At 44.8% G+C, this 26,532-nt stretch overlaps 1 protein-coding gene across 3 annotated transcripts; it reads left to right on the top strand.

The window, feature by feature from the left end:
* Positions 1-546: 546 nt before the first annotated feature.
* Positions 547-25,601, top strand: SGCB (sarcoglycan beta). 3 transcript variants are annotated; one of them, XM_044299053.1, is made up of 6 exons: positions 547-593; positions 14,634-14,840; positions 18,983-19,168; positions 20,310-20,501; positions 22,149-22,280; positions 22,415-25,601. In XM_044299053.1, the coding sequence occupies exons 1-6, from the start codon at positions 576-578 to the stop codon at positions 22,613-22,615; spliced, it is 936 nt and encodes a 311-aa protein (XP_044154988.1). In that variant the 5' UTR covers positions 547-575; the 3' UTR covers positions 22,616-25,601. The 3 variants fall into 3 exon arrangements, with proteins under 3 accessions (XP_044154988.1, XP_044154982.1, XP_044154994.1); XM_044299047.1 differs by having other exon boundaries at positions 554-605; XM_044299059.1 differs by lacking the exon at positions 547-593 and adding an exon at positions 1,396-1,517.
* Positions 25,602-26,532: the final 931 nt, after the last annotated feature.

Raw genomic sequence — 26,532 nt, 5'->3', positions numbered from 1 at the left:
AGTAGGTCCTGGAGCATGTACTGGAGTGCCCGGGACATAGGGGGTTTTATTGTATACAGCCCTCTGCTCTGGGACAAGTTGTTAAAAACCCACAGAAACCCCCTTTAACTGGTATTATTAAACCTGATTCTCTGCTTTTAGGAATAAAAAAATAATAATAATCTTGGACAACCCCTTTAACATAAGGGATATTTTTTTCTACTTATGTATGGCCCCCCTTCTTGTGAGAGCCGCCGTCCTGCTCCAGACCCCTGACTATTTATATGACATCCCCTCCAAAGACGAGAATAGCACCCGCCGCTTCTCCCACCACTACATTCCAATAGACCACAGGAAGACACCATGTCCTAATCGGAGGGGAGGTCGTCGGGAAAAAAAAAGAGAGAATTTTAATTTACACTTCAGTGTCAACCCGAATTCATGAAGCGGTGAAGTACTAATTGTAATTTCTTTCTACAAAGCGTTAAATACTCTCTATGTATTGCACGAATGTCAATGCCTCCCTATCTGTATGCAGGTGGTAGAGTCCGGCGCCGCCTCAGTGTTCCTGCTGTCAGGCTCAGGACTGAGGGAAGATGGCGGCTGCCGAGCAGGTCGGTCCTGAGGTGACTGCATGCCGGTGTGATTGTCCCGGGGTTAGGCGGCTCTGGGGGACAGAAGAGCTGCAATAGACAACCACGAAGCATAGTGTCCTGTGTGTATGGCCGGGCGGGGGGCTAGACGAGTATACAGGGCTCTAGGCAGCTACAGAACTTCACCTTTAGCTGTGAGCAGTGCCGCTAATACCAGGTTCACCTACCTGCAGCTGTCCATGTGATGAGTGTGGCCACCACATAGCGTTTTCTCCTCCTCTCTATGTAAATCCTGTCATGATGCCTATAAAGCCTCATCTCCCCCAGAAACATCAGGAGAACAGACGTGTGGTTTCTTGTCCACCATAAGGACAGAATAAGTGGCTGCCAGGCATAAATGGCGCCGCTTATCCTGAGAACCCCATAGAATGTGCCTGTTATAACTTTTGTAATAAAACAGTGGTGTATTCATGTGTATATTCCCTGCCATGGTAAACAGCACAACTATGGAAATATATCGGCAGTGCAGTCTAAAAATACCGCCGTGTGGATGAGCCCCAGTCACCATGGTCACATTCTAACATTGCCCTGTAGGGTAATACAGGACGGATCTGCACCGAGAGCACCTCCTGGCACAAGACGACCCGTCTGCTCAGCGCACTCCTCCCAGCGGTGCGCTATGCATGCCACAGCAAATTTTTTTTTTACATTAGGCTGTGCCCACCAATCCTGCCCAGTCTGTGCCCTCACACAGTTTCTGCTGAACCACCGGTGATAGGGGAATGGTGGAGCAGGGGGCTGATGACTCCCTGGTTCCCTATTTAATTTAGCTGTATCTACGTCCCAAGGAAACAGTTGAAATTGGGACATGCAGCATCCCTCCCGGGACCGCGGGATAGAAGCCGAAATTCAGCACTGTCTTGCTGGATCCAGTACCGTTGGGAGGTATGTGCACAGGGAACAAGAATATAAAACCAGTACAGAATCGTAGTCTGTATTCGGTGCCATGTAGGTCACCAGGGCCTTGTTAGGAGAACATCTAAGCAGGTACTGGGCCCGCTGAATGGTGGTCAGGACCTATTCCCTATGCTGGATGGAAAGTAGAGGGGCCTACTGGCTCGGTTAGACCCACCCACAGTACCTCGAGACCCCCCACATCAGACCCTTCGCACCATAGGGCAGCGGTCAGCAACCTTCGGCACTCCAGATGTGTTGAAACTACGACTCCCAGCATGCTCCATTCACTTCTATGGGAGTTCTGAAAATAGCTAAGCAGGTGTGCATGCTGGGAGTCATAGCTTCACCACAGCTGGAATGCCGAAGGTTGCTGAGCCCTGCCATAGGGGGAATGTATCATTCCATTTGCTCCAGAAAGTCTCCACATGTTTGCACAAAAATGTTGCCGCTTTTGGTGATTTTACACCTCTTTCGCCACTTTGTAAAAGCATCTGTGGTTAACTATGTTAACTTGGTGCACACTAAATTTTTCAATTCTCACTTTGTAACACCACAAAAAATGTGCAATTTTACTCTAGTAGATAAGTGGCGTTATAAACCTGTAGTAACGGCAACACAAAAGTTAGGTGTAATGATGCGCCAAATTTAAAAACGTGCAATAAATTTAGCACTAATTATGACAATGTAGGCAGGAAGCAAAGCTGACCAGATATTACCCTCCTGTTAACCCCCTCCCCATGACTTTTTAAACTTCACTTTGTGCATTGGGACAGAGAAGGACCTTCCCTAAACTGTTCCCACAAATGTGGAAGGATGAATTTGTCCCAAATGTTTGTGCATGCTGTGGTATTGGAGGGCTTCTGTCACCCCCAAAACAAATTTTTCATTTTTGGGCATATTAAAATCCTTATTGTACAACTATTCCCTATATAGGGCTCTTACCTTGTTCTGTGGCTTTGTTTCATTAAAAATCGAGCTTTTAAAATATGCTAATTACTTCACTACCAGCAATTAGTCGTCTACTTTCTGGTAGCCTCCGCATCCTTCTTTTAAAAAAAACGCCCCCTCCTCCAGTTGATTGACAGGGCCAGCGGGCGCTCTCCTCTCCGGCTGGCCCTGTCTGCAATTAAAATCTTGCGCCTGCGCCTTACGTGTCTTCATTCGGCACAGGCGCTCTGAGAGAAGGACGCTCGCTTCCTCAGCACTCCCTCAGTGCGCCTGCGCCGAGGCCCTCACCTCTAAACCCGAAAGAGAAGCGAGCGTCCTCTCAGAGCGCCTGCGCCGAATGAAGACACATAAGGCGCAGGCGCGGGATTTGAATTGCAGACAGGGCCAGCCAGAGAGGAGAGCGCTCGCTGGCCCTGTCAATCAACTGGAGGAGGGGGCGTTTTTTTAAAAGGAGGATGCAGCGGCTACCAGTAAGTAGACGCCCAATTGCTGGTAGTGAAGTAATTTGCATATTTTAAAAGCTCGATTTTTAATGAAACAAAGCCACAGAACAAGGTAAGAGCCCTATATAGGGAATAGTTGTACAATAAGGATTTTAACCACTTCAGCCCCGCTAGGTGAAACCCCCTTCATGACCAGGCCACTTTTTACACTTCGGCACTACACTCCTTTCACCGTTTATCGCTCGGTCATGCAACTTACCACCCAAATGAATTTTACCTCCTTTTCTTCTCACTAATGGAGCTTTCATTTGGTGGTATTTTATTGCTGCTGACATTTTTACTTTTTTTGTTATTAATCAAAATATAACGATTTTTTTTGCAAAAAAATGACATTTTTCACTTTCAGCTGTGAAATTTTGCAAAAAAAACGACATCCATATATAAATTTTTCGCTAAATTTATAGTTCTACATGTCTTTGATAAAAAAAAAATGTTTGGGCAAAAAAAAATGGTTTGGGTAAAAGTTATAGCATTTACAAACTATGGTACAAAAAAGTGAATTTCCGCTTTTTGAAACGGCTCTGATTTTCTGAGCACCTGTCATGTTTCCTGAGGTTCTACAATGCCCAAACAGTATAACTACCCCACAAATGACCCCATTTCGGAAAGTAGACACCCTAAGGTATTCGCTGATGGGCATAGTGAGTTCATAGAACTTTTTATTTTTTGTCACAAGTTAGCGGAAAATGATGATGATTTATTTTTTTTTCTTACAAAGTCTCACATTCCACTAACTTGCGACAAAAAATAGAAAATTCTAGGAACTCGCCATGCCCCTCACAGAATACCTTGGGGTGTCTTCTTTCCAAAATGGGGTCACTTGTGGCGTAGTTATACTGCCCTGGCAATTTAGGGGCCCAAATGTGTGAGAAGAACTTTGCAATCAAAATGTGTAAGAAATGACCGGTGAAATCCGAAAGGTGCACTTTGGAATATGCGCCCCTTTGCCCACCTTGGCAGCAAAAAAGTGTCACACATGTGGTATCGCCGTACTCAGGAGAAGTTGGGGAATGTGTTTTGGGGTGTCATTTTACATATACCCATGCTGGGTGAGAGAAATATCTTGGCAAAAGACAACTTTTCCCATTTTTTTATACAAAGTTGGCATTTGACCAAGATATTTCTCTCACCCAGCATGGGTATATGTAAAATGACACCCCAAAACACATTCCCCAACTTCTCCTGAGTACGGCGATACCAGATGTGTCACACTTTTTTGCTGCCAAGGTGGGCAAAGGGGCACATATTCCAAAGTGCACCTTTCGGATTTTGCAGGGCATTTTTTACACATTTTGATTGCAAGGTACTTCTCACACATTTGGGCCCCTAAATTGCCAGGGCAGTATAACTACGCCACAAGTGACCCCATTTTGGAAAGAAGACACCCAAGGTATTCCGTGAAGGGCACGGCGAGTTCCTAGAATTTTTTATTTTTTGTCACAAGTTAGCGGAAAATTATGATTTTTTTTTCTTTTCTCTTTTTTCCTTACAAAGTCTCATATTCCACTAACTTGCGACAAAAAATAAAAAATTCTAGGAACTCGCCATGCCCCTCACGGAATACCTTGGGGTGTCTTCTTTCCAAAATGGGGTCACTTGTGGCGTAGTTATACTGCCCTGGCAATTTAGGGGCCCAAATGTGTGAGAAGTACTTTGCAATCAAAATCTGTAAAAAATGACCGGTGAAATACGAAAGGTGCACTTTGGAATATGCGCCCCTTTGCCCACCTTGGCATCAAAAAAGTGTCACACATCTGGTATCGCCGTACTCAGGAGAAGTTGGGGAATGTGTTTTGGGGTGTCATTTTACATATACCCATGCTGGGTGAGAGAAATATCTTGGCAAACGACAACTTTTCCCATTTTTTTATACAAAGTTGGCATTTGACCAAGATATTTTTCTCACCCAGCATGGGTATATGTAAAATGACACCCCAAAACACATTCCCCAACTTCTTCTGAGTACGGCGATACCAGATGTGTCACACTTTTTTGCAGCCTAGATGCGCAAAGGGGCCCAAATTCCTTTTAGGAGGGCATTTTTAGACATTTGGATCCCAGACTTCTTCTCACGCTTTAGGGCCCCTAAAAAGCCAGGGCAGTATAAATACCCCACATGTGACCCCACTTTGGAAAGAAGACACCCCAAGGTATCCAATGAGGGGCCTGGCAAGTTCATAGAATTTTTTTTTTTTTCGCATAAGTTAGCGGAAATTGATTTTTTTTTGTTTTTTCTCACAAAGTCTCACTTTCCGCTAACTTAGGACAAAAATTTCAATCTTTCATGGACTCAATATGCCCCTCAGCAAATACCTTGGGGTGTCTTCTTTCCAAAATGGGGTCAGTTGTGGGGTGTTTGTACTGCCCTGGCATTTGAGGGTCTCCGCAATCATTACATGTATGGCCAGCATTAGGAGTTTCTGCTATTCTCCTTATATTGAGCATACAGGTAATGAGATTTTTTTTTCCGTTCAGCCTCTGGGCTGAAAGAAAAAAATGAACGGCACAGATTTCTTCATTCGCATCGATCAATGTGGATGAAAAAATCTCTGCCAAAAAAAAAAAATGGAGGGGAAAGGCGTCTGCCAGGACATAGGATCTCCGCCCTACATCCATACCCACTTAGCTCGTATGCCCTGGCAAACCAGATTTCTCCATTCGCATCAATCGATGTGGATGAATAAATCATTGCCGGGATTTTTTTTTTTTTATATATATATATATATATATACAAAATGCTTGCCAAAGCATAGGAACGCCGCCTCCTCCTCAGCTCGTATGCCTTGGCAAACGTATCTGTCACTGCAGAGGAGAAAATCCCGTCTTGCAGCGCCGCATACACCGACTTGCGTGTAATCTGACAGCAGCGCAATGCTTCTGTCAGAATGCACATCGGTGCTGCAGCTGGTCGATCGGTTGGTCCACCTGGAAGGTAAAAAGACAAAAAAAAAAATAAAATGAAAAAACCAGGCCACAACGCAATAATTTTATTAACTTTGGAACAGAACATGTAACTTTAACTTTTGGAACTAAACATTAACCTGTTTGCTTACCTGTTTTTTTTTTTTTTTTTTTTTTTTTTTTTTTTTACCTTTATAGAACAAACCTCTCCTTCCCCATGGGTCAATGTGCAAAGCGCAAATCGCCCAAAGATGTGGCGAAGTGCGTTATGCACTTTGTCCCATGTGAAAGGAGACGTTTGCAGCAGCTGTGAGTGAATGGGCCCTAATAGCCCTGTGTGCCTATCCTGGTGAGATGTGATCCCTATGCTAGGTGTACCTGTGTGTGGTACTTTCGGAAACACTCCCCTAAGCATAGGGCAGGGTGGTCGGGACAGTCAGGACAGAAATAACGGGTGTCACGCCTTATTCCACTCCTGCTACAGACACGACATTTTTTTCGGGGTGGCGGTCGGTTTGAGGTACCAGCAACGACACTGGGGAAGTGTCGCTCGTGTAGACGGCTAACTACACTGGTGGATGGGGCCACGGAACCTCCTGGATACAGGAGGTTCGCGATGATCTCTTCCTGAAATTTGAGGAAGGATCCAGTTCTCCCAGCCTTACTGTAGAGAACAAAACTATTGTACAGAGCCAATTGAATTAAATATACAGACACCTTCTTATACCAGCGTCTGGTGCGTCGGGAAACTAAATACGGAGCCAACATCTGGTCATTGAAGTCGACCCCTCCCATGTGGAGGTTATAGTCGTGGACTGAGAGGGGCTTTTCAATGACACGGGTTGCTCGCTCAATTTGGATTGTCGTGTCTGCGTGAATGGAGGAGAGCATGTAAACGTCACGCTTGTCTCTCCATTTCACCGCGAGCAGTTCTTCGTTACACAGTGCGGCCCTCTGCCCCCTTGCAAGACGGGTGGTAACGAGCCGTTGGGGGAAGCCCGCGCGACTAGTTTGCGCGGTACCACAGGCGCCAATCCGTTCTAGAAACAAATGCCTAAAGAGGGCCACACTTGTGTAAAAATTGTCCACATAAAGATGGTACCCCTTGCTGAATAAGGGTGACACCAAGTCCCAAACTGTCTTCCCACTGCTCCCCAGGTAGTCAGGGCAACCGACCGGCTCCAGGGTCTGATCTTTTCCCTCATAGACCCGAAATTTGTGGGTATAGCCTGTGGCCCTTTCACAGAGCTTATACAATTTGACCCCATACTGGGCGCGCTTGCTTGGGATGTATTGTTTGAAGCCAAGGCGCCCGGTAAAATGTATTAGGGACTCGTCTATGCAGATGTTTTGCTCAGGGGTATACAAATCTGCAAATTTCTGGTTGAAATGGTCTATGAGGGGCCGAATTTTGTGGAGCCGGTCAAAAGCAGGGTGGCCCCTGGGACGGGAGGCGGTGTTGTCGCTAAAGTGCAGGAAACGCAGGATGACCTCAAATCGTGTCCTGGACATAGCAGCAGAGAACATGGGCATGTGATGAATTGGGTTCGTGGACCAATATGACCGCAATTCATGTTTTTTTGTCAGGCCCATGTTGAGGAGGAGGCCCAGAAAAGTTTTAAATTCGGAAACTTGGACTGGTTTCCACCGGAAAGGCTGGGCATAAAAGCTTTCCGGGTTAGCGGTGATAAATTGTGTGGCATACCGGTTTGTCTCTGCCACGACTAAGTCTAAAAGCTCCGCAGTCAAGAACAGCTCAAAAAATCCCAGGGCCGAACCGATCTGAGCCGTCTCAACCCGAACTCCAGACTGGGCGGTGAAAGGGAAAACTACGGGTGCGGCTGAAGTTGGGGACTGCCAATCAGGGTTTGCCAGCACCTCTGGGATTCTAGGGGCTCTACGGGCACGTCTTTGCGGTGGCTGCGACGGGGTCACTACTGCACGTGCCACCGTACCAGCTTCAACTGCCCTTCTGGTGCTCGCTACTTCACCAGGTTGTACGGCAGTGCTGGTACTAGGTCCAGGAAGGGCTGGGCTGCTGGTGTATGCCTCACCACGTAATCCGACAGCACCAGCCCCACTCTGCTGCTCTTGAAGCGGATCCTGCGCAACCTGCGGTCTAGCGACACGGGGCCGGGTACGCCTGGTGCTATCAGGGACCTCAGCCTCCTCGTCCGAACTTTGGGTCAGAGAGCCACTGCTTTCTACAGGTTCGTATTCTGACCCGCTGGATTCATCAGATGAGGGTTCCCACTCCTCATCCGACTGGGTCAGAAGCCTGTAGGCCTCTTCAGAGGAATACCCCCTGTTTGACATGTGGGCAACTAAATTTAGGGGTATTCCCTAAGACTACCCAAGAAAAAAAAAGCAAGCCTGTCTTACAAAGGGGAGGCTAGCGAAGTACCGGAGGCCGCTGCGGTTGATAAAAAATATCAAAACTGATTTTTTTATCGCCGCAGTGCGTGTAAAGTGAATGTGCAGTGATCAAAAAAAAATAATTTTTTTGTCACTGCGGTGGGGCGGGTGTGGGCGAACGCACGTGTGGGCGACCGATCAGGCCTGATCGGGCAAACACTGCGTTTTGGGTGGAGGGCGAACTAAAGTGACACTAGTACTATTATAGATCTGACCGTGATCAGTTTTGATCACTTTCAGATACTATAAAAGTACAAATGCTGATTAGCGATACGCTAATCAGCGAATAACGGACTGCGGTGCGGTGGGCTGGGCGCTAACTGATCGCTAACTACCTAACCAAGGGACCTAAACTATACCTAAAACCTAACGGTCAATAACAGTGAAAAAAAAAAGTGACAGTTTGCACTGATCACTTTTTTCCTTTCACTAGTGATTGACAGGGGGGGATAAAAGGGGTGATCAAAGGGTTAATTGGGGTGATCTGGGGGCTAAATGTGGTGTGGTGGGTACTCACAGTAAAGATGTGCTCCTCTGCTGGAACCAACCGACCAAAAGAAGGAGCAGAGGAGCACAGCAGCCATATAACCCCATCATATTTACTAATATGTGGGGTTATATGGCTGCTGATTGGATTTTTTAAAAATCAGCAGCCTGCCAGCCAATGATCGTGGCCGGCAGGCTGCTGACGAAATAGTCTTCTGCGAAATGCCGGCCCGCGATGCGCATGCGCGGGCCGGCTGTGACGTAATCTCGCGTCTCGCGAGAGGACGCGCCGATGCGTCCAGGAGGAACTAAACAACCACCTCCCGGACGCATCGGTGCGTACAGCGGTCGGGAGGTGGTTAATATGCCCAAAAATGAAAAATGATTTTTGGGGGTGACAGAAGCCCTTTAAAGGGAACCTGTCACCCAAAAATCGCCTATTAAGCTGTTTACAGTACCTTATAGTGCTGTATAGTCGTTTCCTGATGCACTTTTTGTTAGTTTTGCAGCATGTATGCTCAGTCAGAAATCGATGTTATATTCAGCTGCTGCCCCGTGCTTCAAGTCAGGCTTGAAGTCACGGGGGCAGCGGCCTCGGCGTCTTACATGGCCCTCTCCCCGCCCCCTGCCTCTGTGACTGACAGCCGAAATCCGATTCCGGGACCGCGCTCAACGGCCGCATGCGCAGTAAAGGGCGGCAGGAGTGCGGTCCCGGCTGCCGCGCGTACTACGCGCCGTCTTACTTTCGCCGCACTGCGCATGCGCCCGACATCCTGTATCAAACGCACCCGCGCCCGGCATCTGGGCGCGGGCGCGTTTGATACAGGATGTCGGGCGCATGCGCAGTGCGGCGAAAGTAAGACGGCGCGTAGTACGCGCGGCAGCCGGGACCGCGCTCCTGCCGCCCTTTACTGCGCATGCGGCCGTTGAGCGCGGTCCCGGAATCGGATTTCGGCTGTCAGTCACAGAGGCAGGGGGCGGGGAGAGGGCCATGTAAGACGCCGAGGCCGCTGCCCCCGTGACTTCAAGCCTGACTTGAAGCACGGGGCAGCAGCTGAATATAACATCGATTTCTGACTGAGCATACATGCTGCAAAACTAACAAAAAGTGCATCAGGAAACGACTATACAGCACTATAAGGTACTGTAAACAGCTTAATAGGCGATTTTTGGGTGACAGGTTCCCTTTAACATCTCTGATTATGAAAGGGGTTTTCCAAGACTTTATAATGGATGACCCATCCTGAGGATAGGTCATCAGTATCTGATGGTGGGGGTCTCACACCCGGGACCCCTGCTGATGAGCTATTTGAGAGTAGTGCTGAGGCTTTTCCTAGACCAGTGACGTCACGTTCATCGGTCACGTGACCTAGGAGCAGCTCAGCCCCATAGAGAATGGAGTTGAATGCAATGCCAAGCACAGCCGCTATACAATGTCTGACGCTGGGCTTGGTGAGTAATCAGAAGGGCGCGTTGCTACAGCAGGCACCAGTGCCTTCTCAAACAGCTGATCAGTGGCAGTCCCGGGTGTCGGACCCCCACTGATCTGATACTGATGACCTATTCTGATGATAGGTCATCCGTTATAAAATCTCAAAAAAAAACTTTTAAGGGCCTAGCCCAACCCATGAGGAGCAGCCCTCATTCACTGTGGTCTCATAGGTTTAATGAGAATGGTAGTGTTCTTACTGTATCCGATCGCCAGATAGTGACACATGACTAATTGCCCCAGAGAACACGTTTCCGCTACTCAGGTGGCGGCATGCTGTACTACACCACTCCATCTGACCCTTCAACATGACGATCTTAGGCTTGTGTGCAGCATCTCCACCATGGACACTCCTGATGTCCAGTTCTTGTGCTGATGTCAGGCCTGCCTAGTGAGCGAGTCAACAGAGAGTAGTGATATCCACCGTGCCATTGTGGCCCTGCTCTGAGATTTTGTGGCTTGTTAGTCCGCGATTATTCACCTTCACAAAGAGAGCACTTACAACTTGTGCTAGGCAGATGTAGCAAATCAGAAATGATCCAAATTGATATTCTGTATATCGTATACGGAAAGCAAAAAAATAGAACGTAAAAGGCCTTAAAGGGGCTTTTAATCCTGAAACTAGTTCATCAATGTCAGATGGGTGGGGATCTGACACCCCCCAACGAACATCGGTGCCTGAAGCAACGCAGTACACAGAGCTGGAAGGTCCAGAAGGAGAAAGCATCCACTGGGTGGCGGGCATGCCGGCAAACTGCTGCTTAGCTCCAGAGAGGAAGATAGGTTATCAGTATCTAATAACTGGAAAATCCCTATTTTCCCGAGCTCTTCAGTACAGCCCATACTGCTAGTAAGAGATTGTATGGGGGTGTCCAGGTTTATGCCTCTGATTACAATGGAAGTGGCGGAAATTCCTGAACTCTGTAAGGCTGCGTTCATATCTGCGCTAAACTAGTGGTAGAGAAACAGACTAGATACTATAATGGGATCTAACAGATTTTGGCTGGACAAATACCGCTGCATGCAGTTGTGTTTGTCCGGCCAAAAGCCGTCATTTTAGAACCAGCCCTGTACTGCACATGGGTCCAGAGATCTCCACATTCACCGCTCTAATTGCTCTGCTAGATCATCCTCAGACTGGCATCCCAGGCGGCGTGTCCTTTGTGCTGCAGCTCTCTCTCTGTAACCGCCACAGCTTCTAACAGAACATATGGCTGGCTGCAGTTGAAGATTTAAACTGAGCACGTGTGTGACCAGCTCAGTGAGACGTACAAAAAAATTAGGAAAAGAACAAACAGGTGGTGCTATACAGATACATTTTATTGCATAACTCAGTAACTGTAATACATTTTTAATTACATGCAATTACAAAAGTATTAAGATCCAGGCGCTGGTTTGAAAAATGTAGAATATGTTCTGTTACCCACTTGGTGTTTAAAAAGTTTCAGCCCCTACCCCATGGGTGATGTGTACCTTCTTTATACTGTCTTCAGTAATGGCTGCCTGATTGCTTTGTTAGCTCTGCTCCATTAGATGCGTGCTCAGCAAAGCAAATGACCAATATTTTTTTTCACATTTTTCTATTTTGTTCTACAAACTTTGTGACCACATTTGACCACTTTATCTTGCAGTATCATGAGTGCAGGACAGTAGTCCCGCAGGCTGTCTGACGCGCACAGCATCACAGTAACCTATGATGCTGTGCGCTCCCATGCACACGATCAATGCCGCTCCGGGACATATGGCCAGTCAGTCAGGGCTGGTGCAAGGATTTTTGCCACCCTAGGCAAGAGGTAATTTTGCCGCCCCTTGACTCCGCCCATTGACCCCGCCCTCTTTTTCGGCCACCTATCGCCACCACATACAGTGCCATTATGTAATTTGCCCCCACTAAGTAATACTGCCCCCACATACAGTGCCCTCCATTATGTAATTTGCCCCCACATACAGTAATATTGCCCCCACATACAGTGCCCTCCATTATGTAATTTGCCCCCCCAGTGCCCCCACATACAGTAATATTGCCCCCACATACAGTAATATTGCCCCCACATACAGTAATACTGCAACTGCCCCCACATACAGTAATACTGTCCCCACATACAGTAATATTGCCCCCACATACAGTAATACTGCAACTGCCCCCACATACAGTAATACTGTCCCCACATACAGTAATACTGTCCCCCACAGACAGTAATACTGTCCCCCACATACAGTAATACTGTCCCCCACATACAGTAATACTGTCCCCCACACACAGTAATACTGTCCCCCACACACAGTAATACTGTCCCCCACACACAGTAATACTGTCCCCCACACACAGTAATACTGTCCCCCACACACAGTAATACTGCCCCCACACACAGTAATACTGCCCCCACATACAGTAATACTGTCCCCCAGTGCCCCCACATACAGTAATATTGCCCCCACATTGCCCCCAATACTGAACTGCCCCCACAGACAGTGCACAGAGTCAGACTCCATTATGTAATTTGAAATTGCCGCCAAAAAAAAAAACACCCCCACCCCCGTACATACTTGTGTCGCTCGATGTATGCCGGCGGCGGCAAAGGAACAGCCGAACAGGAGGAGGAGTCAAGAAGCCGGGCGGCGCAGGTCATTATTGCAGAGCAGGCGCAGCAGTCAGATGATGTCAGACATGGATCACAGGTAGGGGGCGTGGCGCGGGCGGCGGCTAGTAGGAAATTAGATGGATCTCACAAGTAGGGGGCGTGGCATGGCGGCGGCGGCGGCTAATAGAACTCGGGATTCGGACTCCAGAGCGCCGGCGCCCCCAGGCAGAGTGCGCTCTACGCGGTGGCCTACTCTGCTTATGGGTGGCGCCGGCCCTGCAGTCAGTCCACTGATGGCTCTACTGTTCATAGGAGAGAACAAAGGGGATCTTTGGGACGATGCACTACTGTAGGACAGTATAGGAATAATAGATAACCCCTACAAAGCTCGTTAGCAAAGCTCAAAAAGTTGGGTCATTCATCAGGATTAACCCTATGCAACCAAGCATACTGCCTGGTAGTGTTGATTCTGCTGATCAGAACTAAAATTTGTAGTTCCATTCTAGAGATAGTGCAGTTTTAATCAATTGCAAATTAGAGCTTCCATGCACCGAAGGGCAGGCGCAGTAAACATCTCAGCAGTGGGAAACCCAAATGAGCTGATTGTGGAGGGAACGGTGCATGCGCAGGATTACAGGGCCAGGCAAGAGCACAATGATGATGACTGGCCCTGTCAGGGAAGGGGATGTTGGAAAGTGAGAAAAGCTAATGAGCTGAGGGGCAAAGGCCCATCCCTCCGTGCACGGAATCCTTTTTTTGCATATCAAGTAAAACTACCATATCTGGCACAGGACAACTAATTGTAACAATTAAAGGGCATCTGGCAGCAGATTTGTCCCTATGACACCGGCTGACCTGTTACATGTGCACTTGACAGATGAAGGCATCTGTGTTGGTCCCATGTTCTTATGTGCCTCCATTGCTGAGAAAAATAATTATGCAAATGAGTCCCTAGGAGCAACGGTGGCGTTGCCATTACACTTAGAGGCTCTGCTCTCTGCAACTGCCACACCCTCTGTACAGTGATTGACAGGACCAGGGAGGAGTGATGATGTTTTCACTGCCTGGCCCTGTCAATCAAAGTGGAGAGAGTGCAGCAGTTGTAGATATCAGAGCCTCTACGTGTATCGGCCATACCCTTGTTGCTCCTAGAGGCTCAATTGCATATATTAAAACTTAATTTCCAGCCATGCGGGCACATATGAACGTGGGACCCACACAGATGCCTTCAGCTGCCAAATCCACATGTAACAGGTCAGCCAGTGTCATAGGTACAAATCTGCTGACAGATGCCCTCTAAGGTATTGTTTCAATCAGCAGGATCAATCCAACCAAGCAATATAACTCATTTAATAGGGTTGATTTTCCTAAAAGGTCCTCTTTAAAAAAAGACCTGTCACCATGAAATGTAGTGCAATCTGCAGGAAATGTTATAGAGCAGAAGGAGCGGAGCAGATTGATATATAGTTTTATTTATACATTTATATCTCTGCTCAGTCTGACTTTATTTGTACACAGGGGAGGTGTTATCAGTGATTTATGGTATTCTTTGTATAGGTGTGTACACAGAGATAACTGATAAGATCCTGTACAACTAAACTTAGAAAGAACGGCACTTGTATAAATTACATGTTTTACTGAATCTTTTCCCTTAAAACTATATATTAATCTGCTAAGCTTCTCCTGCTCTATAACATGCTGCTTTATGTAGTCATTAAAGTATAGTTGTTAAGTAAGCAAATGTCAAGTAAATTAAATTTCTTGTGTTATTTTACCCTAGAGCTCCAATGGGCCATTCAAGAAGTCAATGCGGGAGAAGGCGGTAGAACGCAGAAATGTGAATAAAGAGCACAACAGTAACTTCAAAGCCGGATACATTCCCATTGATGAAGATCGTTTGCATAAAACTGGCCTGAGAGGCAGGAAAGGCAACTTAGCCATTTGTGTGATTGTCCTCCTGTTTATCTTGGCTGTCATCAACTTAATTGTAAGTACAGGCCACTGGAGATGTGTGTAGTAACAGATACGGTAGGTAGCCTCTGCTGCTATGGACTGTCTTCAGTAGCCAGTGATGACCATGAGAGCGAATCTGGAGTAACCTAAAGGCCCCAATGCTCATTAACTTCTTAGTGATATCTGATGTATCAGTTCTTCATAATGCTGGAAGGGGTGTATGGAGATAAGCCCTCTCCATACGCAGTGCATGCCAGTTGTCAATAGTGACCATGGCATCTAAATGATTACAAAGAGGGAGGAGTAGTTGTCAGGGAAGCCAAGGAGCTCATAGAGGACCCAGGCCTGCCATGCTACTGTTCCTAATTGGATTGAAAACTAGCCAGATTTGTGGTCAATGATTCCTATTCTGAATCGGTTATACCGGTTGTGGGTCCTCCATTATTTAACCTCTATATTAATTATATAGACGGTGGGATTAATAGCACAGTTTCTTTTTTTGCAGATAATACCAAGCTACGTATGTAGTACTGTGATTGACACTCTGATTGTTTGAGCATCCAACCTTCGGCACTCCAGCTGTTTAGAAACTACAACTCCCAGAATGCTTCATTCATTTCTATTGGAGAAGTGTAGCCGAGCATGTTTGCATGCTGGGAGTTGTAGTTTCACATCAGCTGGAGTGCCGAAGGTTGCTTATATCTGCTCCAGGCAATTGAGGTTCAATGTGGATAAATCTAAAGAAATGCATCTGGGTATAAATAATTTACATGTATCATATGACCTAGGGCGAATAACACTGGAAGTGTGATTTGTAGATAATCATTTGAGTGTGCTTGTAAATCATAGAATAAAGACTGTATTACACAGCTCGATTCTGCCATCGATTGTCGGGAAGGAATAGTTTCTTCCCGGCAATCGCCTACTCGCTAGCGGAGGAGATGGCTTCTATTACATGCAGCAGATTGTGATTAGACACCACGATCTGCCGCCCGCAAACGATAATTAGTCACTATGAACGCGCGTTAGTGATCATGTGGCAGAAATTGTGCTAGTCCATACAGTTTTTTGGCCAGACACACGCAAGCGATTTGAATGCGATAAACTCGCAGTGTGTGTCACTGAGAGGTCCCATTCTGGCCTCACGGATTGGCCATAGACTCAACAGGAAAATTTCCTGGTGGGCCGATGCCCCAGGGGGCCACAGAAGTCCTCCTCTCTGCTGCTGACTGGGTACATAATGAGCTCTCAACAGTAATTAAAGGATAACTGTCATATTTTTTTTATTTGCTAGTTTATTAGAGCTAGGCATGTATACTTGAGTTAGTCTGTCAATGATTGTCAAAAGATCTGTAATTACCTTATAATAACAGCTTTCATTAATGTCCCCTGTCCCTTTCCACTGCTCCCTTAAAAGACAATTGCTATGGCTCATCTGTCTCCGGCTAGGAAGACAGGAAGACGGAGGGGCGGTCCTTCACACTGCATGCCTGCATTAGGCTTCAGAGTGAGGAGGCGTGTCTCTCAGTAATCCAGTCTGATTGGCTGGCAGGGAGCTGCTGGCTACAGCAAGTTTGTATGTGAAGTGAGGGAAAGTTTTGGCCTCAGAGAACTGGCAGAGGAGCCATCTTGAGAAGGTCCTCATATTGTAAATGTTTAAACAGCCGTAACAAAGAGAAAAACTCAAGGAAAACAGTGATATGTGATGAAACTAAAGATTGCATTATGCATAATGCTGCTGCAGCAGTAACATATGCTAAAATTGATGTTTTTGATCAAAACATGACGGCTACCCTTTAACGCTGTGAGAATCAGGTAGTCATGTACCCTGCTAGCTGCTGCTCGGATGGTATTTTCCACTATGGTATTGTTGAGCCCGCCTACTTGTGTTGCCTCACCTCCTGTTAATTTGGAACTGCCTACAAAATGGGGCCACTTATGCTCGTTTATCGTGTAAAAGAATCATTGATGCAGTCACCTAAATCATCATTTGTGAGCAGCAGATTGTGCCATCTAAACAGCTGCCCACTAGCAATGATTCTCTATGGGGATGACTTATGGCATTATCAATCGCTCCTCCTCATACTATGGAGGGGATCACCTCCACTGATGAGTAAGAGATTGTTGGGAAGCAATACTTCCTTCCTGACAATCATCAGCCTCATCCGTTAGTTTAAAGGGGCTTTACTAATGTCATGTAATGTCAATCAGCTGCTTCTAAAGTAAGCAGGATATTGTTATGTGCTAAACGAGGCATGGGCTCGCGGGACAGCGATGTAACATTACCACTTAAAAATGTTTGATGCAGCCTCATCTGGAATATGCACCCTAAGCGTGGAAATGTGACTAAACTGATAAAGGACATAGAGGATGTTAGTTATGAGAACCGACTAAAAGAATTACATTTATTTAGTCTTGAGCAGAGGTGTCTAAGGGGGGACATGATTAACTTACACAAATATATAAAAAAAAACTGTACATAAAATATGGTGAAAAGCTGTTCCATGTAAAATCCTGTCAAAAGACTAGCGGTCAGTGTCTCCGCCTAGAGAAGAAAAGGTTCAGTCTTCAAAGGCGTCCAGGCTCCTTTTCCATACACATAGGCGTGAAACAGATCCGGCAGGCTGTCCTTGCCGGACGCAACCGCGCGCTGCCGCAATTCCGTCCGGCCCCATTAACTATAATGGGGATTAGCTGAGATCTGGCAGCAACCCGCAAATGTATCAAGAATATTTTACCTGGGTTAATGGGGTTGGACGGCGACACTTTAGCTTCTGGCAATGCTGTTCCCTGCCGGATATTAAACACTAGTGTGAAACTGGCCTATGCCTGCCTCTGGCAGGAAGTAATAGAGTGCCAGTAAAAGAAGAGGCGCATAATGTCAGCGGATCCTCCGCCACTTCTACATGTAGCTTTCTAGCTGTCTTACATTTAGACCATCCTCTTCCCCTCCCATGGCACGCCCCGTTTTTAAGAGCAGGAACAAGTCACAAATTGCAGCGCTAAGGACCTTTGTGCTGCAATCTGCACCAGAAAAACACCTAAGGCTACTTTCACACTGGCGTTTTGAATTCCGTTTGTGAGATCCGTTTCAGGGATCTCACAAACGGTTCAGAACGGATCAGTTCAGCCCCAATGCATTCTGAATGGATAAGGATCCGTACAGAATGCATTAGTTTGGCTCCGTTCCGCCTCCATTCCGCTCTGGATGCGGACACCAAAACGCTGCTTGGTGACAAATGGATCCGTCCTGATTTACAATGTAAGTTAATGGGGACGGATCTGTTTTCACTGATACAATATGGTGCAATTGAAAACTGATCTGTCCCCCATTGACTTTCAATGTAAGTCAGGACGGATCTGTTTTGACTTAGACTTTTTTTAAAAAGAATAATGCAAATGGATCCATTCTGAAGGGATACAAGCGTATGCATTATCAGTGCGGATCCGTCTGTGCAGGTGTGAAAGTAGCCTAATTTAGACGTATTTCTGTTTGATAAATGACCCCTTAAAGGGAACCTGTCACCTCGATTTTGGGTATAGAGCCAAGGACATGGGTTGCTAGATGGCCGCTAGCACATCCGCAACACCCAGAGCCCATAGCTCTCTGTGCTTTTATTGTGTAAAAAAAACAATTTGATACATATGCAAATTAACATAAAAGAGTCATATCTTACTTGTGTGACCAGAGAAGAGTCATATTTTCAAGCTCTGACTCATCTCGGGTTACTTTGCATATGTATCAAATCGGTTTTTATACACAATAAAAGCACACAGAGCTATGGGGACTGGGTATTGCGGATGTGCTAGTGGCCATCTAGCAACCCATGTCCTCAGCTCTATACTCAAAATCCAGGTGACAGGTTCTCTTTAAGTGTTTTGTGAACTGGGTCTATTTCTGCCTTGACATTCTTAGAGCTCGTGCCCAGGGTTACTGCGTGTGCACGTCTGTAATATGGAATATAAACTGTGTACAAAGTACTAAGTGCTGCTAAGAAAAAGGGGGTCAGTCAGCACATCCCAATGCGCAGGTGCAGCACTCTGCAAACCAAATAAAAAGTACATTGCATTGCATTTTTTTTTACTAAGTGTTGCTCCCTGATTCTCTGTATTCTCTCCTAGAAGCAATGCTGTTACTTTAGGAACGGTGTAATGAACCATTCATGTGTTTTCTAGATCACATTGGTCATATGGATTGTCATTCGTATTGGTCCTAATGGATGTGAAAGCATGGAATTTCATGACAGCGGCCTTCTCCGGTTTAAACAAGTCTCTGACATGGGCGTAATACATCCATTATACAAGAGCACTGTGGGTGGACGACGCAGTGAAGATCTGGTGATCACAGGCAACAATCAGCCGGTAGGTTACATGTATTTCTGCTGTATAAGGAGTCTTCTGTGAACAGTACTGAATGGACCTTGCATAAAATTCCCTCTGGTCATCCAGTCATGACTGAAACACTACTGAGGATGCCTGATTACAGAAAGGGGTTGTCATTCAGATTCAAAGAAAGAAAATATTTTACTTGTTTAGGGGTTCCTTATTATTACATTCTGATCATGGACTTGTATGCTCTGCTGCAGACTCTTGCCAACTGGAGTTCCTGCATAGACATCTTATCTGGCTCTGCTAATCAAGGAGATGGAGAGACTAGCAGAGAAAGGAGGAGCGAGGGTGCACAGAGTAGCTCAGGACCACCCCCAGTGCACTTAACTGCTCACTTACATGTGGATTAAAAGTACTGCTTCTCCAGAACAAAGCTATGGATGTTTAAGTGAAAAGTATCACTACGTTCAGCTGAGCTAGTCCGATAACAGGGAATTTTGTGAGGACAGAATCCCTTTAACTTTATTGAATTCTCTGTGGGACTGCTGGAGACCTCCGATACTGTTCTAAGCTGTTTCAGGCAGTCTCTCAGAAGATCAGTAAATCTGAAGCATGCATGCTTGACCTGCCTCTCCATTCATATAGGGGAACAGGACCCCCATACTTGGGATTGTTGTTGGGGTCCCAGCATTCAGTTGCCCATCAATCAAGTAGTTATTTCCAAGATATTTTTAAAAATCGTCTAAGAGCAAGGGCTGCATAAAATAAAGAAATATCCTTACGCACCTTTAAAATGTGAGGCCACTCCAGCGCCATAGCTCCGGTCCTGGCGGGGCCTGCAGCAGCAGCACGTTCATTATTCACATGATCACTGTAAGCCCAGTGGGGACTAGAGCGGCAGGACATTTCAATACACATTATGCAGCCCCCTGTCCTTTCACAATTTTGTATTACTCTCAGATAGCCCCTCTGATCAGTTTATATTTTAGAATATGTGCTTTTACAAATCAATAATGGACTTTACTGTACTACCATGCTTTATTGTAATGTCTTTGCTTCTTTTATGTACAGATATTATTAGCATTCTGCACACATTAGATTTTCTTAGTCACACACAGATGCTCTCCAAAAGAAGTGATGAATGGGTCATTAATCTTGTGTCCTGTGTTTCAAGGTGATTCTTCAACAAGGTTCGACAGTATTGAAAGTGGACAAGAATAAGACCTCCATTACTAGTGACATCGGCATGGAGTTTGTGGACCCTCGAACTCAAAACACTTTGTTCAGCACAGATTATGAGAAACATGAATTCCATTTGCCAAAAGGAGTAAAAACGCTGAATGTACAGAGAGCATCTACAGAAAGGGTAATACAGTTTTCCTTTTTTCACTTTCTACTTTATGCTACTGTCTGTTATGCCTCCTACAGGTACAGAATCACATTTCTGTCTATGATCATAACAACAATGCCATTTTCATATGTTAAGGATTCTACCCGTGGGCAGATCTACATGCCATTCCAAGTTTCAACTTAGAATTCCTGCTGCAGATTATCTTTACAGGAATTCAATATTAATTAACTGTCCCCTGGTTAAGTCATCAATGTCTGATTGTGGGGGTCCCCCAAACTTTGGTGCTTGGGCGAGCACTGTGGCTTCTTCATTGACTTGTAATGTCACATCTATTCAAGTGAAGGGGATTGAGCTGCAATACCAAGCACAGCTGCTTTACAGTGTATGGTGATCTGCTTGGTATACTGTGAAGAGGCCGATCTGATCATCCAAGCGCTGCAGCCACTTCTAACAGCTGTTCAGTGGTAGTCCTAAGGATAGGTCATCAATACACTGCATTATACACTGCTTGTATACAGGGGTTATGACTCCTGGACATGAGCAGTATATAATGTGATGAAAAAAATTAATCCAGCCAGCAAAGGAGGCAATATGGACAATCACAATACATTAGTAAGTGCCTTGTATGAGCTTTGTCTACATGATAAATGCTATTTACTGAAGTGAGATAACCCCTTTTAGGCTCCACAGTGTACACATACCAGGATAATTGCACGTGCACCATGCTTCCACTTTAATACCTAAGCTTAAAGAACCCTAAAAATGTTTTTCATATGAACTCCTATGAATGGGTGCAGAGCTGCAGTAACCTGGCACGGCCCTTATGCATTGGACAAAGCTGTGCTTCTGGTTTCGCACTCCGTGTTATTTCCAGTATCCGCTTTGAACAGCTGATTGGTGGGGATGCCAGGTATCAGACGCCCACCAGTTGATATTTATGAGCTATCCTAGGGATCGGCCACCAATATCTATAACCTGGAAAACCCCTTTAAAGGGCTAAAGTCGACTCAAAACCATAAACTTCAATAACCTTTGGCAGTTTGCAATAAAATGATAAATTAAAAAAAATTCTGAAAGGTAGTCATTTTGATTTAATTTGTGTAAGTGTGAAGTGTGAATTTGTGCTTGGAAATTGCAACCTGTGCTCAAGATTTCCTAAAAAAAAGAAAACCTGTTCCCAGGAGTAATGTCTTAACAGTCAGACCCCACTGGTCACCTTTGTTTGATATCTTGTTGATATTCCAGGGAAATATTTGTAAAATGCTCCCTTTAACTTTCCACATTTTGACAGTGGAAAGTTAAAGGGAGTGACAGGTAACCGCACCTATGAGACAATAGGGGCAAATCCTAGCAATATGTGCCCCCATTGTCTGAGATGGGAATTCCCCTTTAATACAAGGCACTTACTAATGTATTGTGATGGTCCATTTTTCTTCCTATGCTGGCTTGATTCATCTTTCCATCACATTATATACTTAGCTTTTTCATGGTTATGACCAGTCCTGCAATATGGACAACCACAATGCCTTGTATTAACTTTCTATACATGATAAATGCCATTTGCTGAAGTGAGACACCCCTTTAATGTTATGACTGATCAAGATATATTTTAGTTCAATATATTACAAATCTATTGCTGTTATTCATCTCTTTATTTTTCAGATTACCAGCAGCGCAAGCAGTGATCTTAAAATAAATGTTGATGGACAAATCACTGTCCGTGGAAATGAAGGAGTCTTTATAATGGGAAAGACCATAGATTTCCGGACTGGTGGAAACATTGTACTAAAAGCAGTAAGTAGATACCTCTTTAGCGGTTGTATTGTTTGCTGTATACTTGTGCATTTTATGCTACATTTGGTATCTTTTTGTGGAACTTCCAGTACTAATGCTGGTACCTAAGACCTGTTATGTTTTTCTCTCACTAGGAAAACAGCATAATTCTGAATGGCAGCGTGGTGGTCACTCCTTCCCGGTTACCTACTTCCACAGGGGAGCTGATGTACGATGACGGGACAGAGCGTTACAAGCTCTGCATGTGTGCAGATGGGACTCTGTTCAGAGTACTGGTGGAGAGTCGTAACATGGGTTGCCAAACTTCAGTTAACCCTTGTGGAGCCACATTTTAAAGAGTGACACCAAGCCATCAATTCATGCAGTATTTTACTTTCAGTATTTGTTCTGTGTGTGAACTGTTGGGGTACTCTATTATATTTGGCAGCCTGTTTTCACAATGCTATCTGTCTGCTTCATGAATTCAGAATTATACCTCACATCAAGGTAATGTATCTAGGACATGTCTTTATTGTACCTACTTTGTAGGGGAAGTATTTCCTGACATAACCTTTCAATACCACTTGGCTTGTTTAAAGCATTTACGGAAGGCTGATCATACATATAAGATGGCTCTGGGTTAAACGCCATCCTTCCTGATCACCCCATACACATGTGTGGTCTGCTGGGCCAAGCATTCATCTTTTGCGAATAGGTGAGGGGAGAAAGCTCAACAAAAGCATTGGGCTATTGACATCCAATTCCCCAATCCTTATCCTACCCAACATCTGCCACCGAGGGAGGGTTGGGAGACCCCCACATACATTAGCAGGTGTATCTGGCACATATCTAATGCGTATGGCTATCTTTTGGAAAGTTTCAGACTTTTTTTAATTGCAGAGATAATTTTTCCACCTCCTTTTGAAAGTATCCTTTCTATCTTATCTTAAAAATCTTAGAAATGTATACAATCTTATGCAAAACTTTCAGCAGCCCCTTTCAAATGACGTAAGGTTCAAGTATTCTCCTGTCTTAGCACTGCTCTTTCTGTCACCAGGGTTGGGTGAATATGACATGGAAGCCGTATTCTGTATATGAGCCTGGTGAAATGTACTCATGTGTGCAGCAGTAGTTGATTATTTACCAAGAGCCGCTATCTAAAGACTGCAGTATACACAAATCTAGTTTGGGACTTTTAGATTTGTACATGTTTTCCATTTTTGATTGAAAATCAGCATACGTTCAGTTGCTTCTGTTTACGTGTAGGCTTTGCAGTTATGTGAGCCTAAAGACCCCTTTACACAACCAAAGAACAGGAAGGAGCAGTCCTGATAATTGCCCTGTATAAAGGTGCTTCCGATCACGAGATGAACAAGCTTGTTCATTGAGTGAAAGCAAGAAATCATGCTGTCTAAACAGAGATCTGCTGCCCAGAAACAATAATTCTCTAATGGGTATAAGCAATTGCAGCAGCGATCCCTCGTCCCCATTCAGTGGAGGAGATTGTTGAACTTAAATGCATGTAAGCAGGCATTTATCAGGAACAAATGGATTGTTCCCAATAATTACCTGCTGTAGGCCTGTGTAAAGGGGCCTTAAGGGTTGTCACACACATTAGATTTGATCCTGCAGCCAACTATGTAATATGTATGTGGGTCTTCCAACTCTCCCCAGGAGAAAGTTTAATTGAGGATGCAGGCTTTCAAGCTGCTCAGTTTTTTGTTCCCTAGGGAGATATGGTGCTCCTGCTAAGGCAGTGACATATCCCCCTCTCCACATTAAATATGGAGAGTCCAGAAGAATAGCTGTCACTTGAACGATTTTTAAGTATATGGCCACCTTTCTGTTTTTACGGACACTACATCAAAGCCATTTTTCAGGCTTTTAGCATAATTTCTGTCTGTTCCCAGCAAAGTTCAGCTTGCACAGAAAGAGCACAGTCAAGATTAGATTATGTACACAGCTCAAAGGCAATTGCAGCTTTACAACAAAATTATTTTAAGCAGAAATGCATAATCATTGTAAACAGTATAGTTATGGGAAATGTCTGCATTGTAAATGGTCTTGAAGTGGTGATGATCTCAGTCTAAAGCAGGCCATCTACATTTGTTGAACATCTAATATGTATGCTGATATCCAGAAACTCCCTAGGTGGTAGATGTTGGGGAAAAGAAGGATCATGCATGTTTGATTTCAAGGGCGATAAACCACTGGCAGAGGCGGCTTACTCCCCTCTACACATGCAGAACACATGCACACTTGACTAAGCTGAGAATTGACATGTATGTGGGTGGGGATAGTTGTTGGAGAAACAAGCATTTTCCTGACAGCTAAAGTGTATGGCCTTCTTTACATTTCCATTGGATCTAATAATGTTTTCTTCTGCATTAGCCTAACATGGAGATATTACATGTATTTGTTATTTTTATGGATAGTCTGTATTTTAATCAGCATTGGGTAGGAGGGGACCATCGTTTCCTTTGAACTTTCTATGTCTGCAAAACGGGTATTTTGCAGTTTATATAGAACAAACTGCCCTCTTACTATATAAAATTAAAAAAAACATTTCTGCTAGGCATCAAGGGGGTTCCAGTGGGTGGATGTTAATGCAGTATCTAATTTATATATCTATATTCAGGAGGCAGTAATTACCGGTAAATGCATCATCCAAATAAAGTTTTGCCCAGTCCCCTAATACTCTTAACTTGGAGCATTGGAAGAGGCAAGACCATAGGGAGTGATAGGTTTTGTGGTTAAAGGGATTTTCTGAGACTTTTATACTGATGACCTATCCTCAGGATAGGCCATCAGTATGTGATCAGTGGAGGTCCGACACCCGGGAACCCTGCCAGTCAGCTGTTTAAGAAGGTAGTGGCCTTCTCTCAGTTCACCAAGCAAAGCACTATACCTTGTACAGCGGCTGTGCTTGGTATCACAGCTCAACTCCTTTCACCTCAATGGGGCTGAGCTTCGCCTCAGCCATGTGACCGATGAACGTGACGTGTTGGTGCCTTCGCAAACAGCTGATTAAGAAGCAGATGTTAGACCCCCACCGATCAGATAGTTAAAAATCTTGGAAAACTCCTTTAGAGCAAACCCCAGATTTTGAAGTGTTTTATATCGTTACATCGGTATACTGTATCTTTTCATCTTGTTTGGTTTGAAAACACTAATATCTGTGACCTTAAGCATTGTGCACTAATAAGCCAATACAGTATTATCTATGAATGCGTGCTGCTGTGGCCCGAATATTTATTTGTGGTATGTCAGAACTGAGTGCTGTAAAAGAAAAAAGACGAGAAAAATAAGAGAAAAATAAAAACAGGACTTGTATACAAATGCGCTCCTTGTGGTATTGTGTGTTTTATCTCTTACAGGAATGTTCTATATTAAAGGGTTGACCCAACTGGACAGCCACTGTCCATAAATGAACATCATAGAGTGGGGGTTCCCTGCGTGGGACCCAGCCCTAGTAACACACACAGTATGTTGAGGTATAGGATCAGGTGTAGTACTTGACTCACATGGTTTCTTGAAAATGTGGTTAAGTCCAAGTGTTGTTATAGTTAATAAACAGCCAAGGGAACCTCCTGCTGCAATCTCTCTGATGCTTATCAATACTTGTAGCAGTAGATTTAGGGTTACTGTATACCATGCTTATCACTGAAGAATGCAAGGAATTTGATAGTTACATAGTTAATACGGTTGAAAAAAGACATAAGTCCATCAAGTTCAACCAAGAGATGGGTGGGGACTCGAATCCCAGTTGAGCACGAGCTTCACTATATTTTCTGTTTACTATAAGGTGAAGCCAAGAAATATGTACCTCAATGTATTCAGATAGTAAGAAGTAAGGCTATGTAAATCTTGTATGGCTAGGAATAGGATACATCCAGATTACTGTACTGTGCATAGGTTACTTAAAGGGGTTTTCCAAGATAAAAAATGTGGCAGAAAAAGACCATATGCTCCACCTAGTTTGCCCTAATATTATATCTTATGATAGACATGTGTTTGTCCCAGACATGTTTAAATTCACATATTGTACATTTCCCAACCGCATCTGCTAGTAATTTGTTCCAAGTCTGAACTACTCTTGCAGTGTAAAAATATTTTCTGACATTTTTTCCGATCTCCGCAATTTTAGACTGTGCCTCCTTGTTTATGCCTTTTATTTATTAAAAATACTTTCCTCCTGAATCTTATTAACCCCTTCACGTCTGCAATCTGTATATATACGTGATAGCTGCACATACCCCGTGCAGCTACCACG

This window comes from Bufo gargarizans, chromosome 1, assembly GCF_014858855.1.
Source record: "Bufo gargarizans isolate SCDJY-AF-19 chromosome 1, ASM1485885v1, whole genome shotgun sequence".
In the NCBI taxonomy this organism is placed as follows: domain Eukaryota; kingdom Metazoa; phylum Chordata; class Amphibia; order Anura; family Bufonidae; genus Bufo; species Bufo gargarizans.
This window is presented reverse-complemented; position numbering and strand designations above follow the sequence as displayed.